Consider the following 15969-nt stretch of genomic DNA (forward strand, 5'->3'; position numbering starts at 1 on the left):
TTACAGAACTGAAAAGGACTGCAAAGACCATTAACAGCAGCCGCGAACTCAGTCTACTGCAAATTAAAAGGACCTCAATGATGGCAATTCAATCTTTGCTTTAACATACAGTATCTAATAAATGAGGCTTATTACCTCACTTGTAATTGATTCCAGTCAAATGATTATTGAATGTATTTTAAAATATTCTGGAATTTGTCTTCTTTAGCTTAAATTCTTTATTCTGAGATTTGCACTCTTGAGTTGAAAGAAAAATGGTTTTGAGGTTTTGTGTTATCCATTCAGAATCTGATTGTCATGTCTTTCATCTTTTAATGTGTTTATTTACAGTATGTACATATAAAACAATATTGAATTTACATAGCATTTATTGTTCCAAAATAATTTATATTTATACTGCATCTAGCATGAAGTTTGAAACAAGATAGTTCCAAATATAATCCTTTATTCAGTGGAAGATAATGGAAGATTTCCAGTAACATGAGCTATGAAGCATCTCAATACATGGATTCCAATATAATTCAAAGAACTGTGGAAATAAAAACAGAATTATTATATTATCAGTCTCATAAAAATAAATTTGCATTTGTTCTCTATTCTTGCTCTTGCTGCCTTTGCTTGAGGAACAACTCTTCTTTAGAGTTTAGGTTCAGCTAAATGGAAGCACCTAGTCAACCTTGGCTGATATCATGATCCTGAGCAGCTTTGGTAAATATTGGGATGGGAAACCAAGATTGTAGGTTGTAGATTAGATTGATAGCAAGTAGCAACTGAAACTCACACTTCAATACAAGGCAATGGTAAACTACTTCATATTATTGCAAGAAAACAACATATGACTTTGATATCTGTTACCTGATAGGAAAAAGTTGAGGAAAACATGTATGAGCATTTTTCTTTACATAGTCTTGAATCTGTAGCACATGTTTTGCCATCACAGATTTTGGTGCTTTGTCAATTTTGGTTAATACAAGCTGTCAAAAGACAAAAACATACCCACCAAAAGTAGCTTAGAACACGTTTTTGAAACTTTAAATTATTTTTAAGTTCAGCAATGAATTACGGTAGGTTAGGGATCCTCACAGGTTGCTCTTTAAAAGAATAAGACCCCGTCCTTTCCTTTTCCAATATTTTTTTACTTTAAGATATATTTTTTTAATCTGAATTTCACCAACAGGTTTTATCCCTGCCTACAAAGCACATGGCTTAACTGAGCAATCTATGTGGGTCAAACAATTAACTAATATGATTGGATGCAGAATAAATTATAGTAGCCATATTTGAATCCTGCTGAAAGCACTAGAACAGGGATATCAAACTGGCGTCCTGTGGGCCGGATGCATCATACGCAGGCCACACCCATCACAGCTCCGCAAAGGCAAAAAAGGTTTGACACCCATGCATTAGAAAAAGTAAGTTATAATTGTGAAGTCAAATAGAATTAACTAAATTCTATGTATTTACAGTGGACATAAAAAGTTATACACCCCTCTGAAAATGAGTTTTTTGAGATGTAAAAAAAAATCAGACCAGGATAAATCACCTCAGATTATTTTTTCATTTTTAATATAGTATATAACACTTACAATTGAATTGAAAAGCAAACTGAACAGGGTGTGAGGAGTTTTTATATCCACTGTATACTTTTTAAGGAATGAAGTCCACAATTAAGTGATAAAGGAAGCACATAATATTAATTTAGTTAAGTGATTAAAAATGCATTTCTTGCAGGTAACACCATCTTTTTTAAAGCTAATATTTAGAATAGATTATGTTGGAGCAAAAGGCTTTATGTCAAGATTAAACAATTTATTTAAGATGGACGGAAATGTTGTATTCATTATGCCATTATACTTCCACATTAATTTCTATGAATATGATGGTTAAAATACTGCATACATTTTAGTACAATTTTAAAAACCCCGTTAGTGAGAGCAGCATTTTAATTACAAATTTTATTGTTTGCATGCACATCTCTGACTAAACTGGAATATAATTCTTAAAAAATTGGCTGCTTCTGTTTCTTCACAAGTTTTTTTTTAAATTATCCGAGACCAATGTTTCTTAACCTTAACAACTTTTAAGAAGTGTGGCTCGAAGGCGGGGCCTGACGTCGGTACAACACGACATGCAATCTTGGGGCTCCAGGAGTGCTGTCGAATCTCTGTTGCTGGACGGTTCTTTTTGGACCTAAACTGCCCCGAAGAGACTGTGATAGAGAAGGGCATGTCCTGCTGATCTCAGGGACATTGCAAAGTCCCTGATTGATGCAAGAGAAAGCTCTTTTTGCCAGCTACAAGAGAAGCAGCCATTTTAAGCTGCATAAGGTTGGGACAGACCCCTGAACGGAAGATGTGCAGGAGAGTGTATGTCGGAATTGGTGAGATAAACTTTACTATTTAAGAGAGAAGAGAATACCCAAAAGACTTAAAGTAAAATTAAAATTGAGGCCTCCTGAGGGCTATTCATGTCCTTTTTTTAAAAAAAGAAACGGGCCATTTTTGGGAGGTTTGCAGAGTGCAAGAACTTTTTTTTTTAATTTGCCTCTTCAAAACCTTGGTGCGTCTTATACTCCAGTGTGTCTTATACTCCAGTGCGTCTTATACTCCGAAAAATACGGTATGCTACTTACAACATAAGGGATCCCAAATTCTTCTAACATTTCTACAGCAATGTTATCCATTTCATGAATTCCTTCTTTAGCATCTACTAATAAGAATGTACGCTTCAAGCTGCAGTAAATAGAAACAGAGTCATAATTTCTCACAAACATAATACGAAAAAGATAACAGTCAAGAAAGAATGAGAAATAGGTGATTTTTTATTCTAATTTTTAAGTTCAGAAATATTTATATTCTCTCATTCTACCGTACATTTATACCATTATTATGTGGTAAATTCTCCTTTGGCAGAACAACAGAGGTAAGCATTTTGAGGGAAGATACGTTTTGCTTTTTTGAGAAAATGTGCTGCTACAGATAGAATTGAAATTAGAGCAATATGGCTTCACCCATAGTTCAGGAATTACTTTAAAATTTAAATAGTGATTATAACAGCATTGTATCTTATTCAAATTTAATTGTTGTTTCATCTAAACATTGTTTTGTATGCCCAAGCACATCTCTCTAAATTTTACAACTCTGTTCCCCCTTTCCTAATCCCACAGAAAAAAATTCCAAGAAATTATAATATTCAATCTTACTTTGTGCGTCGACTTAAATAAGGCTCCACCATCTCTGCAAAATCTTTGGGTGCTTTAAACCCGTAGCCTGGCATATCAACCAAAGTGAAGAATTTTCCCACTTTGAAAAAATTCATTTTCTTTGTGTGACCCTGGAAAAAAAGAAGAGGAGCTTTTTCTTCCTGACTTCTTTCAGGTGAAGCATTATGGAATCTATGAACTTATTTAAAATATACTTTTAAAAATATCGTAAGTTCATGACAAAGTCTAAAAAAAGTATCTGTCATATCCTGAACATGAAATAAAATATAACACAAATCTCTAGATTATTGCATATAATCTGCAACTCAAAAGACATATACAGCAGATTCATTTTTAAAGCAATACTGTAGTGTACTGCAAAACACCTAAAATGAAGTAAAAAGTGTCTTATTTATATGTATCTCACTTTGACATTCTATTAAAACAACTGAAGTAGTTTCAGTTTTCAGCCAGGATAGCCAATGGATGGGTTTAGTTTGGAGCCATATCCAAAATATCTTGAGAAAACTAAGTTTTTCTATTAAACTGTTACTGACGTAACAGAAACTTTATACATATATATATTTTAGATCTCACTGTAATAAAGGAATACACCTATGTAATATTTACAGGTCTGTCATGTAAATTCTCAATCTTACCAAGTCAAGCAGAATTTCTGTTTAGGTTTTACACACTCTCTGTTGAATAAAATGTAAATAGGTTGACTGGACAGAACAACATAGATGTTATTTGTATATTCTGTAATCCCTCATTAACACTTTAAAATGTTCACCCTGTAATTATGAAACTCTGACCAATTTAGATGTGTACGATGCACTCATTTGAAAATTTTACCTGACCTTAAAATTATATTGTTTCAGGAATAAAGTTTCACAATACAGATATAACTTGTCCTGCTTATGCTCTATTCACTTTGAAGAAATGTAATCAATCCTCACAGGAAACGTACAGGATGTTTGGAAATTCTGACTTCAACATCAGGGGCCAATGAAAACAATGCTTTAATTAAAGATGATTTGCCGACATTGCTTCTTCCTAAAAAGCAAACCTGAAAGAAAAAGTTCTAGTGATTTTACTATTCCGTTCATGATGCAATAAAGGATATATCATTTAAACAAGGCATATCAATAGTAGCCTGGTGCTCTCCAGATGTGTTGGTTAGTATCAGGAAGCTGGAGTCTTTAATACCAACCTAATATCTGCAGTATCCTGAAAAGGGGCCTGGGTCCAGCCATGGATACAGAAGGAATTGCTGATGAAAACACTTTTTTTTTGTAGCCATACAGAAATCTCAAGGTTTGCAAAATGTAAGAAGATCTATAGAAGACATGTAGTCCTTCTAGGAAATGGAAAGCATTGAGAAATTCTATGGGCTATCCAAATACTCCAGAAGCAAATTCTTAATAGCCTGTCTAGTAAAGTGAGCACATGGAAACCATATTCTAATTTTATTATTTTGTGAATCTTAGGCTGCACTGTAACATTGTATTCAGGATTTTTTGAAAGAGGAGCCAGCCAATGGGAGGCATTTTATCTTGGCCTCACATGTGGGGTTGGGACAACTGGGATCTAATCATATATTTTAAATAATTACAATTATACTTAAAACATTCCTACTGGTCTCCAATAAATGGTCCTGACACAAATTGGTTATGTTCCCTCTTGCCACCATCAAGATTTAAACTTTGCTGCTACCCAATGGAGGCTAAGCTCTCATCAGTAGTCACCTTAAGTGACTTCTTCCAAAAGACAGCCTAAGACCGTGATGGCAAACCTATAGCACACATCCAGAGGTGGCACACAGCCGTCTCTGTGGGCACAGGCACTGACGCCAGCTGCACTTTTGGGTTCTGTCATGCACATGCGCACTGGCCGGCTGGTCTGGCATGGATGTGTGTGCGGCCAGCCGCTCTCTTCCAGATTCCATTGCATGCATGCGTGCAGGACCAGCTGGCTGGCGCACATGCCTGCGACAAAACCTGGAAGTGCAGCTGGCCGATGCACGAATGCACACCGGCCAGCTGCTGTCTTTCGGGTTTTGGTGCTCCGGCACGCGCGCATGCACAAACACACACACACACACTCCTATTTCGGCACTCCGTGCCAAAAAGGTTAGCCACCACTGGCCTAAGAAATGTATTTTTTAATTACTAAAAAAATAGACTTTCACTAACTGACAGAGGTATAATCTATAAGCAAATGCTAGGTAAGCAACAAATCAGGTTGTTCAGTATTTCTTCTGGAACATAGCAAGCTGTAAGTAGTTTTCACGAGGGTAAGATTGTTGGTCCCCATTTTTGTGATCAGAAGGTGCTTAACATAATGCCTAGTACTGTTCTTGAGGACCTGATGTTGGAGCTGACAGGAATGGGATTGTAAAATGGCTTGATGTCAGTATAAATTAAGCACTCTCTTTGTAGATGAGACCATCTGAAGCTATCTTTGCAGATACAAACTTTTCTTTCAATGTTTAGTAAAGATACACTATTGATCCAGGGAAGCCATGCTGTGGAACTGCTGATGCAGTGATTTTTCTGACAGAGCAGGCTTCATAATATTTATTAAATTTACGTAATAATTATTTATTAACTTATTAAATTTATATGCTGCCTGATTCCCAAAGACTCAGGATGGTGTATGCCCTTTGGCAACCTTTATGTTTTTATGTAGTTTATGTAAAAGTGCTATGACTTGTGCTAGTTTTGGTGCCAATTTTTTGTCTAGTTTAATCAGAGGAAACCCAGATGTTCTGTTATTCCCACTGACATTACCATCACCATCTGAACAGCTGCCAAATTGACCATAGCATCTACTGTACCTAGCTGCTGGACATTTAGATATTAAGATGTTTTCTATTGCTCAATATAATAAGCTAGTGTTACATTGAGGCATAAAGTTTCTTGCTTTCTGATAGGGGAAATGGTAAGACACTATCCTTTGGACTTGTTCTGAGGCCAATCAGAGGAACCTCTGAACTTAGACATGCCATCATGGCTTTTGACCATTCCAAAAATGTTATAAGCATTGAGGATAGTTCCATTTGTGATGCTGCCTCCCTTGATGGCTGGAGGATTTTAGAGAGTCCCTTCTGTAGGGATACAGATTGTTTCCATTGGGAAACTGCTTTTCCCCAAGTCCCACAGAACCACCCTACCAAGACCAGGTATGACTTGGATTCCCCCCCCCCTCTTTTTTGCTCTGTCTACCTGTTCTTAGCAGGTGCCAACTTAGTGAAGGGAAGGCAGCAGATCTGCTTACGTGTTTTGCTTCTCTTAGGTGGGAAAAACCTTCCTGATGATCTCTGATGCTACCTCTATCTCTGTCCGCTGGTTAACACTTGGATAGAAAGTCATTTGGAGATCAAGCCTGGACCATCTGCAGACTCCTGTTAGGGAAGGGAGGTATCTGGTTTGGAAGGTGCTATAGTTGGAACCAAGCAGTTCCAACCCTAACCCTAAACAATTTCGATGTATTTAAGTACAAAGACGATAACGATTATACTTATACTACCTATCCACACCTCAACCACCGCCATAAGTGCTGATTACCTAGATCATCTTTATGCCACTTTCAGGGGGGGGGGAGAGAGCTGCTCCTGAGCTCCAAGACTTTTCTGCTTACCCTCAACTAGTATTGCTCAAGAAAGAGCAGTGAATCAGGTGAGAAAAATCTCCCCTCCCCCAAGAAGTTAAAATTTAAGATGTTATGCTCATTGTTAGCTTCTTTTACAAAATGACATTCCCATCTCTGCAACCATTACCCACCAATCCATCTCTCCTCATGACGTTATTGTGAACAAACATCTGGAGTCTTGTTTTTGTTTGCCGTCGCACATAAGCAAATACTTGGGTTGTTTCCCTATGCTTCCATCCTTCTCAATAAAATTCCTAAATCTCTCTTTTTCTCAGTTCTCAATTAAACTAAAATGAAGCCAAAGAGAAGTACTTCCTCTCTTGTAAAAGGTAGAGCTAGGACTGAGAGTTTAAACTTTCTAAAGAAGTGAACTTAACTGATTTCTGATGTTTTAGCTAGCCAGGATCAATATTTTTTTTTAATTCAAGCTCACAAAACTTGCTGAGCTGCAATAAAACGGTAGGAGTTATCTTAGTGTTTCAAGCTTGTTCCCAAATTCCTGTAAGACGAAAGTAATACTGATGTACAGAGGTTGAAAGAAAAAAATGTGGGAGAAATCATGCATTAAAATAATATTTTCACTCCTGAACTATAATTGTTTTCATTGAATTGCCAATGTTACAAGATGAGCTTTATTTATAGTTGCTATCATTTTGTTTTGTGGATCTTCCCATTTAAAAACCAAAGCTACAACAAACAAAAATGAATTTTGATTATATTTTTTGCAAAGCCAGATATGTACCTGAATGATAACCCTGATGTAAAATAGAAAGAGATAAACAGACAGTATGAATCAGCTTCTGTTTATCTTTGAGTCATTTATAAAGAAACAATAAATGATTAACCAGAAGTTCTTTTTCTTGGATAAGAAGCAAAAGTGCTTCAAAGAAAAAACAGAAAGTGCAGTTGACTCTTGAAAAAGCACTTTGGGACAACTATGACCTGGATGACTAAGAATCTCCATAGACAATAAATCATTAATGCTACCTCCTCTAGCCACACCTATATTTATTTATATTTATATTATGTATATTTATTGTTTTAATATGACTGTACACCGCCCCGAGTCCCTTCTGGGAGAGGGGCGGTCTAGAAATCAAATAAAAGTTAAAGTTAAAAGATTAAGTAGATATTTAACCCCTTAATGGTCCATTAGCTGGGTTACCTTTGCAAGACTGCTATTTGGGCAGCATTCACATCACAAGGACTAAAAATTTGTTTACAATAGAGATATTCTGCAGTTAAAAAACCCCAAAGATTTCTACAATCTGGACTTTTAGAAACTTTTTTTTTCTTCTGTATCCGAACCTCTGCTCGACATGTCAAATAGCATAATTTTGATACCTTTTGTCCTCCTTCCTCTTAAAACCTAAATAATAAAAATGGAACCTCCTTTTCACTGATCTTACCTCAGGTTCAGGCATTTCTGGAGCATGATCCATCCGGACCGCAGAAGTGGAATAATCAATGATATGTTGACGAGATGGAATGAAAAACATCTCTGCTGTCTGGATGTCCTTCTGGTTAGGTTTGAACATGTAGAAGGATGATTTGTCCACATTAGGAGACAAGAATTTTGCCAGATCTTGGAGAGGAAATGTTATGGCAGTAAACTGTTTTTCGGGGAGCTGCTGAACTTCTGTAAATGAAGCATACTGTACAGGAGTCCTGCTTTGGGCCATAAGCCGTTTCTGTAGCAGGCTGATATATCTGCTAGATTTTGACAATTGATGCACCTTCACACATAGATTTTCCATTACCACGGCAACTCAGTAACTATAGATATGTGTCTTCAAATGGGGAGTTTCAAGTCCAAATTTCTAGTGAGAAAAAAGGAAGAAAAAGTTAGCAATCATGATTGCTTTAACTCAGCTTTCTCTAACCTGGTGCCTTCAAATCTTATCATAACCTGTCCCCTGTTTTCAGTGGATGATGGAAATTATCATTCCAAACATCTGGAGAACATTTGGGTTGGGGATCACTTCCATGGGTAGTTAAAAATTGTGAGCTAGAAGCTGTACAAATCTAATAACATAATACCACTAACATTTTACTCCTGCCCCCTGTAGCATTTTTTCCCCTTTAACATATGCTGGCTAAAAGTATAGATCAGGGGTCCCCAAACTTGGCAACTTTAAGACTTGTGGACTTCAACTCCCAGAATTCTCCAGCCAGCATAGTTGAAGTCCACAAGTCTTAAAGTTGCAAAGTTTGAAGACCTCAAACTTCATGTCACATCATGTCATCCTGCATTTGCTCCTCGTGAATAAGATTCAATCACGACAAAGAAATAATTTCCTTTTGCTAGATAAAATCGGATATTTAACGGCAGATGGTTTTATTTTTTTTGGGGGGGGGGGAAGCTGCAATAAAGATTAAGCAATAAACAAAAGATAATCTGCAAGACGGTGCAGCAACAGTAGTTGTAATTATTATATAAAATCCATACATTAGAAGAGCTAAGTATTTTTTTTTTTAAGAAATGCATTTGAGGCGGCGGAGTTGCTTCCCCAATGCGATGTCCTTCTTAGGACAGAACATTAAATCGGCAAAGATTGAACACGTGAAAGAAACTTCAAAAGAAGACACGCACGATCACAGCAGAAACGAAGGTCTCACCATTCACGCTTCTATCAGTACGGAAAGCCGTGAGCACGCCTTCCCCGGAAGCCGGGATTTGCTTGCTCCGAAGTCTTTGACCCGGACACCAGAGAACATAGAGATAGAAAATGATTAGCTTAACGATCCTCTTTGAATAGGGATATTCAGACATTATTCGCAAGGCAGTTTAAAAAACAAATCACGTTTTATATACCCGTGATGGAACCTGAAGGAATTCAAAAGCATTTCCCTTCCGAAATTTTTACAGATGTGGGAGTTTGGCTTTGGCAATGATTACGAGTTCAGCTTTAGATTGATTCACCTTCTGCTCTTAGCCAGAACTCGGTTTTCGCGTAGCATGTTGTGTGAATTTAATAGTTGTGGCTTATCCATCAAACAATGGATAACTCCATAAGAAAGAGGTTATAGAATAATAGTACCATACATTTTGATGGGGGAGTATGTGGCTTTTCATGTGTAAGCAGGCTTCATAAGTTATTAAAAATAAGGTGACCAACTTTTTTACAATGAAAAGGAGGACAAAACACGTTCTATTGTCCAAAATGCTAAGGTGACCAACTTTTTTACAATGAAAAGGAGGACAAATAAATTGGAAAAAATATATCGTAAATAAAAGAAATATTTTATTCATTGCAACAATAATACACTAAAATATGATATATGCATAATAAAAACATTTGCAACATTTTATATTGTAATTATGCTTACATGCCTGTTAATTATTATTTAAATGAGTACTTTTCCATTGAATTAATATTTTTGTCAATGTATCATCTTCTAACAATATATTGGAAATATCTGAAGAAGAAATATCCTTCATATTGAATTTTACGGCAAGTGCTGCAGCTAGAGTATCAACATTCAATCTCGATTTCTCACTTGTCGAAAAATCTTTGGCAATTGAAAAAAACTCTTTCAACTGCTGCATTAGTTCCAGGGCAGCACAACATAAATTGAACAAATATAAATAAATGTTCACATGGAATATGTTCATTTTTGAAATGGCTGAAAATATCCACCCTCTTTTATCAATTTCAACATGTTGATTTTCCCATTGTATTAATTTTTCAGAATTTAAATATACATTCAGTCTTCTAATTTCTTCAGAGACAATTGTCGTCTATTTTAATGTCTAGCATTTCTTTAGATAAAAATTCAACACAAGATTCAGTATCTGTTCAATATACTTGCGATGAAGTAAAAAAAACACCATTAAAAACTGTTTAATAAAACATGAATTGTACTTACCTCTGTATAATTGAATATTCACTGAGAAAGAAATAATTTCCGTGAGTCATTCAATTGCCGACGTGCCGTGAGTCTACTGCGTGCGTATGTGCCGTGTTGTGTTTCGGTAAGAAGTAAACAAAGCCACTTGCACGCGGCGCTCTCTCTCAAGGTCTCCCGTGCGGAGCGCATGCATCTCATAATCATGTCTTATATTGCACTATACCGAGTCTTGACGAATTGTCATGTCAAATACAAATACGTCACATAACGCGCAACAGATTAGTCTTCAAATATTGAAAAGGAGGACATGTAGGAGGACACTTTTCGAGGGAGGACAGAACTTGCAAAAGAAGGACTGTTCTCCCTAAAGGAGGACGGTTGGTCACCTTATTAAAAATGAACTTATGCCATATATAAGCAATAGGAAATCATCAAAAGTAGACAAGTCTTGGAACATTTATAGCATTAATAAGACAATGGTTTAACATGAAATATGCAAGGTGTTTTCCCTACAGTCAGTGATTATGCTCAGCAACTAGCTTATCAAGGTCTATGTGTTCACATTTAACTTTTATTCAGAATTTTATTACTCAAGCAAAGCATATGTGCTCATGTATCATGTCCACCCTAAGCCAAACATATCAAAATATGATTTAGGGCTTATCAGCATTACAGTCTTAAACTGCCTGATTTTTGTATGTAAATGAAGCTGTCAGAACAAAATGTTTGATTTCAAACACTTCTGAGTCCCTGTAAGCAGTAACACAATAATACCGTAATTTATTGTTTGACAGCTAGGTGGCAATACAGGCAAAAAAGCATTTTGGGGGGAATGTAGCTATTGTAAGGAAAAAAGTTGTTGTGATGGGGAAAACTTGAAAGTTTGTGTCTGGTTGTCAATCGGCCTGATACAAACCTTCAAATCTATTTTGCTTCTGCTGGCTGCCTATATCTTTTTTTCCTATGGCAAATCTTGATCAAAAACACTATTTGGATATATTCTGGTAGTCACAAAAAGTTTTCAGGCCCTTTATCTTTCAAGTGTTTTTAATTATTAGGGATCTCCTTTGTCCTTGTGCAAAACTTGGGCTTTATCCAATCATGTTAATATGCCCGTGAGTAGGAATAACCCCACCTAAGAACTGGGATGTTAGTAAATAGACGGAACAATGATTATTATGCAGTAAATTTAATCTGGTTTACATTTGTGAATAGATATTCAGGAAAGGAATAAAAGAAAGACATATTTTTCAGAAATATAAAGTTAATATTAAATATTTGTCATTAATGTTAATATTTAGTATTCAATTATGTGTACGTACTATTTTCTATAATAAAACATCTATCTAATAAAAGATAAATCCACCATATACCTAATAGTTTCAGGTAGAATTTATAAATTTATAATTTTTATAATTTATATTTTTTTCCCATGAGAATTGTAGAAGCAATTTTCAACAAGAAGCTAAATTTGTTATCTATTTGATAATGCTACAACTCCAAGTGACTAGGGAATTCCAAGAGTCATAGTCCATACATTTTAAAGTTGATGGGGTTGAGAAGCTTGGGGCCACAATACAAGCCACTGTAGGAAATTCTGAGAACAGAATTTTTCTGCTAATGCATACAGTATGTATCAAAATGAAAGAGGAATTTTGCCTGTAAGTCTTGGTTGCTTTTTATAACTTCTCAGACAATTTCTAATTATAGGCAGATGACACAGGCATGACATGGCAAATATAGAAGCCAGATTCTGGTGGAGAGAAAAGCATTGTCAAACAGATAACAATTTTAGCTTCTTGTGGAAAATTGCTTCTGTAAGTCATATGGAAAAAAGAAATTATCACTATGTCTTTCTCTTACGTGAACACACAATGAATAAATTATTTTAAAACACTCATGCTTTTTACACAATGAAGCAGTAATGTGTATATTGTTTGTCTTTGCTTCAGCCACAATTCTTGCAGGCCTATGTTCCTTGCTGCTGTGGTTAAACTTTTTGTATATAAGATACATGAAATTTTGGGGCTTTTATTCAGCCAATAATAATAAGCCAACTGAAGCTAAATTTGAAAGTCTGAACTCTTTACCAACAAGGCTAAAACCATTCCTCCCAAAAAAGGGAGGCAGCTATAGAAATGTGTTTTTCAAGACATTTATATGTCAGTTGACATTCCCGGGTTGAGTGAAATGGAAATGCTTTCTGATATGCAGACTAGGAAAGGGGAAAATGATATCATTTTACTCATCAGAGCAAGACATGGGGAGGCAAAAACTAATGGCTATATTTGATGTTTTGGAGTAGGGATGGGAAAGAGGGACAGAGTAACCTTACAAAGTGAACAGGGTTTCATCATGTAAGTAAGCAACCAGGATTTTTCTGTTTGGGGTAGAATGGGTTGTTTTAATTGTGGCAAGCCTTTTTTGGAGATTATGTTGAACTTTTGTGCGCTTGGAACCACAAAATGGTGGGAAACCACATCATTCATACTTTTGGTCAGATAATGCTCAATCTACAACAAAAATAAGATTCTGATTTCAGCAAAGTGGAATCTCAGATAAGCCATTTTGCCTCAGAATGTAATAATAAATAATATCTATCCAGACTTAGGGCCTAAGCAAATAATGTTGAATGGGTTGTGTCTCACAAGCACTAATAAAAATATATTTGACCAAAGACAGTGATCTCAGGAAGGCTTTAAACTGAATGCTGTGGGGATGAAAAAAGAAGGTAAAGGATCTTAGATAAAGCCTTGATTCTTGTAGAGGGATATGAGAATCATGGGGTCATGGGGTCTATTAAACTCAACAGAATATCAGGAAAAAAAGACTCATGGTTCATGATCCTTACTATCTTATACTGATTCACAAGAGCACAAGAACACAAAGGCATATATAAATGGATGGGATATCTACCACAACTGCAGTATGGCAATACAATAAATTCACTTGATCCAAGGAGACAGAAGGGAAACAGAAATTGCATTGTGTGTTAAAAGTATTTTTACTGATTTAAAAATCAAATGAATGAACCTGGTGATACTCTTAGAGAGCAAATAGGTTTAAAAAAGTAGAAGAGCAAATAAAATAAAAATCAAAGCATATATAATAGCAATATTGTTAATATTAGATTTTATTCTTGAACAACTTCATTACACAAATAATTACAGTTAGGATATAATAGATAAGAAGCATTCATGGCATACTCTATGCAGCATCCAGCTTAAAATAAGTGGAAGAACAAATATCTTAAAAGGCAATTCATAGCAATCTTAGAAAACAAGAGAACTAAGCTAAAATAAGCAGGTTAAATTTAATAGAAACAAATGTACTTATTCAGTTAGGAAACTGAATCCGAGACATGAATTTCTTTTCAACTAGAGTTTGTCTTCATTTTGGTGTGCCCAAAGATAGCTTAGCGTTTGATTTAACTACCTAATTTCTTACTAATATTCCGCAAGTTCTGGAATATCAGAGCCACTATGTGAGCAATGTGGTAGAAAAGAGACAACTCTTGTCATGACCTAGTTACGTGACCAGGTCCAATGCTCCTGTGGAACTGGAGACTTGTCTAGATGGTTCTCCTTTCACCTTATTGTGGTCTTTCTATATTTAAGGTTCATGCTGAAGATGCAGACCAGATAGAATAACCTATCAGGAAGCATTCCTGAGGGAGTTTCAGGCAAGGACATTGACGGGTAGAAGGGAGAAGTCAAAAAGTGATGAGGCTTGAGTTGAAGTTGTGAATATTAATACTACACACCAAGGGCCCATATGCTGCCCAAATTAATTAATGAACTTGCTCTCATATTCCTTACTACCTACTAGCCTTTTTGCCCTACTTATTTTTAAATAATAGTTAAAGAACAGAAAGGTAGAATGCTGCAAAGCCACAAGATTAATCTATGCTTCTAACAATGTCTCTGAAATAAATGAAGGCAGGCCTCTGTTATGTTTATCTTATTGAAGATGAGCATTTTGTACTGTGGAAAGTTATCACCCAGCCCTCTCCCAGAAAAATGAAATATACTAGGAAATATTGAAAGGGCAGAATATTATATTTCCCCGGATGTGAAAAGGAAGAAACATGTTTTAAATTGAGAGTAGCTCCCTGTAGCTTCCTGCCTCCATCCACTTTGTCAATGGGCCATTAAGAAGGCCAAGCCAGTCCCTTTACATAATAAAGAGTTCTCCCCTTCAGCTCCAGGGGGATGGGATTAAGGCATGATAATATTGGCCCTTTACCCAACTCACCACATGGCATCTGAGAACTCAACCAAACCTGGATTCAAAATGCAGCCTAGAGAGTTGCCCCTGTGTGGCCCCATGGGAGTCTGACAACCAATCAGAAGACAAGCTCAAGATCAAAGGCCAGAGAGGGCATAAAACCAGGGACTCAGCTTCTCTTCCTTCTCTTCTTCTCCACCAACATTGAAGCATGTGATCACCTTTTCTGTTCAGGACTCAAGCCATGTAGTATTGTCCACCATTAAACAATCTTTCCAAGAAGCCTCCATGTCTCGTGTCTTTTTCCCCACTTGGAGCCGAACCCAGAAGGACATTTCTTTCAACAGTACTTTGTTACATTTGCTATGGCAAATATTCTATAAGAGCATCCTTTTCTTCCGCAAAAAAGGAAAAAAGATTGGCAGTGCATAAAAAAGTGTGGTCATATCATATGAATAACATATTTAAGCATACTAGCAGAGATTGGCTGCTGCCAGTTTGGACTGGTTCGGGCGAACTGGTAGTTCCAACAAGCAGCTATGCCCGTGCCCTGTCCTGACGCTATCTCGTCCTATGTAATCGACGTGTGTTTGAAGTGTGTGCGCTCATGTTTTTGGCTCTGGACGAACCACTTGTTACATTATATGACACCCACTTCTGCATACTAGGATCAGAAATAGCAAAGAGTGAACACTGTAAAAACTAATTTTAATTTCCATTTAGTGGTCTCTGCTATTTATATATATATTTATCAAAGGGTACCTTGGCAGAAACACTGTATTTCTTAGAAAACTAAACTATTGTATTCTTTTGAATCACATTAGTGGAAATTAATACAGTTATTTCTTTTCTGTAAACTTGTTTTGAACTTAAACACCCACCAGAAGCATAGAACCATTCTCAGTATCCAATTTAAGCACTGGTTTTTTTTTAATCGCACACTTTATTGTCCTACTTCATATTTTTGTTCAGAAACTGCAAAATATAATACTGTATAACCTTTTTAAAAACCTTTAAAATATTTGTAAAGATAT

At 36.1% G+C, this 15969-nt stretch overlaps 1 protein-coding gene across 2 annotated transcripts; it reads right to left on the reverse strand.

The window, feature by feature from the left end:
• Positions 1-307: 307 nt before the first annotated feature.
• On the reverse strand, positions 308-9569 carry GTPBP8 (GTP binding protein 8). Of its 2 annotated transcripts, none has more exons than XM_081949930.1 (7): positions 9476-9569; positions 8266-8676; positions 4173-4271; positions 3203-3333; positions 2633-2732; positions 856-974; positions 308-529 (listed from the first exon to the last, which is right to left on the reverse strand). In XM_081949930.1, the coding sequence occupies exons 2-7, from the start codon at positions 8611-8613 to the stop codon at positions 445-447; spliced, it is 882 nt and encodes a 293-aa protein (XP_081806056.1). In that variant the 5' UTR covers positions 8614-8676; positions 9476-9569; the 3' UTR covers positions 308-444. The 2 variants fall into 2 exon arrangements, with proteins under 2 accessions (XP_081806056.1, XP_081806055.1); XM_081949929.1 differs by having other exon boundaries at positions 9450-9554.
• Positions 9570-15969: the final 6400 nt, after the last annotated feature.

This window comes from Natrix helvetica, assembly GCF_964273705.1.
Source record: "Natrix helvetica genome assembly, chromosome: 4".
Lineage (NCBI taxonomy): Eukaryota > Metazoa > Chordata > Lepidosauria > Squamata > Natricidae > Natrix > Natrix helvetica.

Coding starts and splice junctions, on each gene's coding strand:
- GTPBP8 (XM_081949930.1), bottom strand. CDS start 8,613: ATGGAAAATCTATGTGTGAAGGTGCATCAATTGTCAAAATCTAGCAGA. Junction 2,733..3,202: donor TATTTAAGTCGACGCACAAA/GTAAGATTGAAT, acceptor TATTTACTGCAG/CTTGAAGCGTACATTCTTAT. Junction 975..2,632: donor AATTTGGGATCCCTTATGTT/GTAAGTAGCATA, acceptor GTCTTTTGACAG/CTTGTATTAACCAAAATTGA.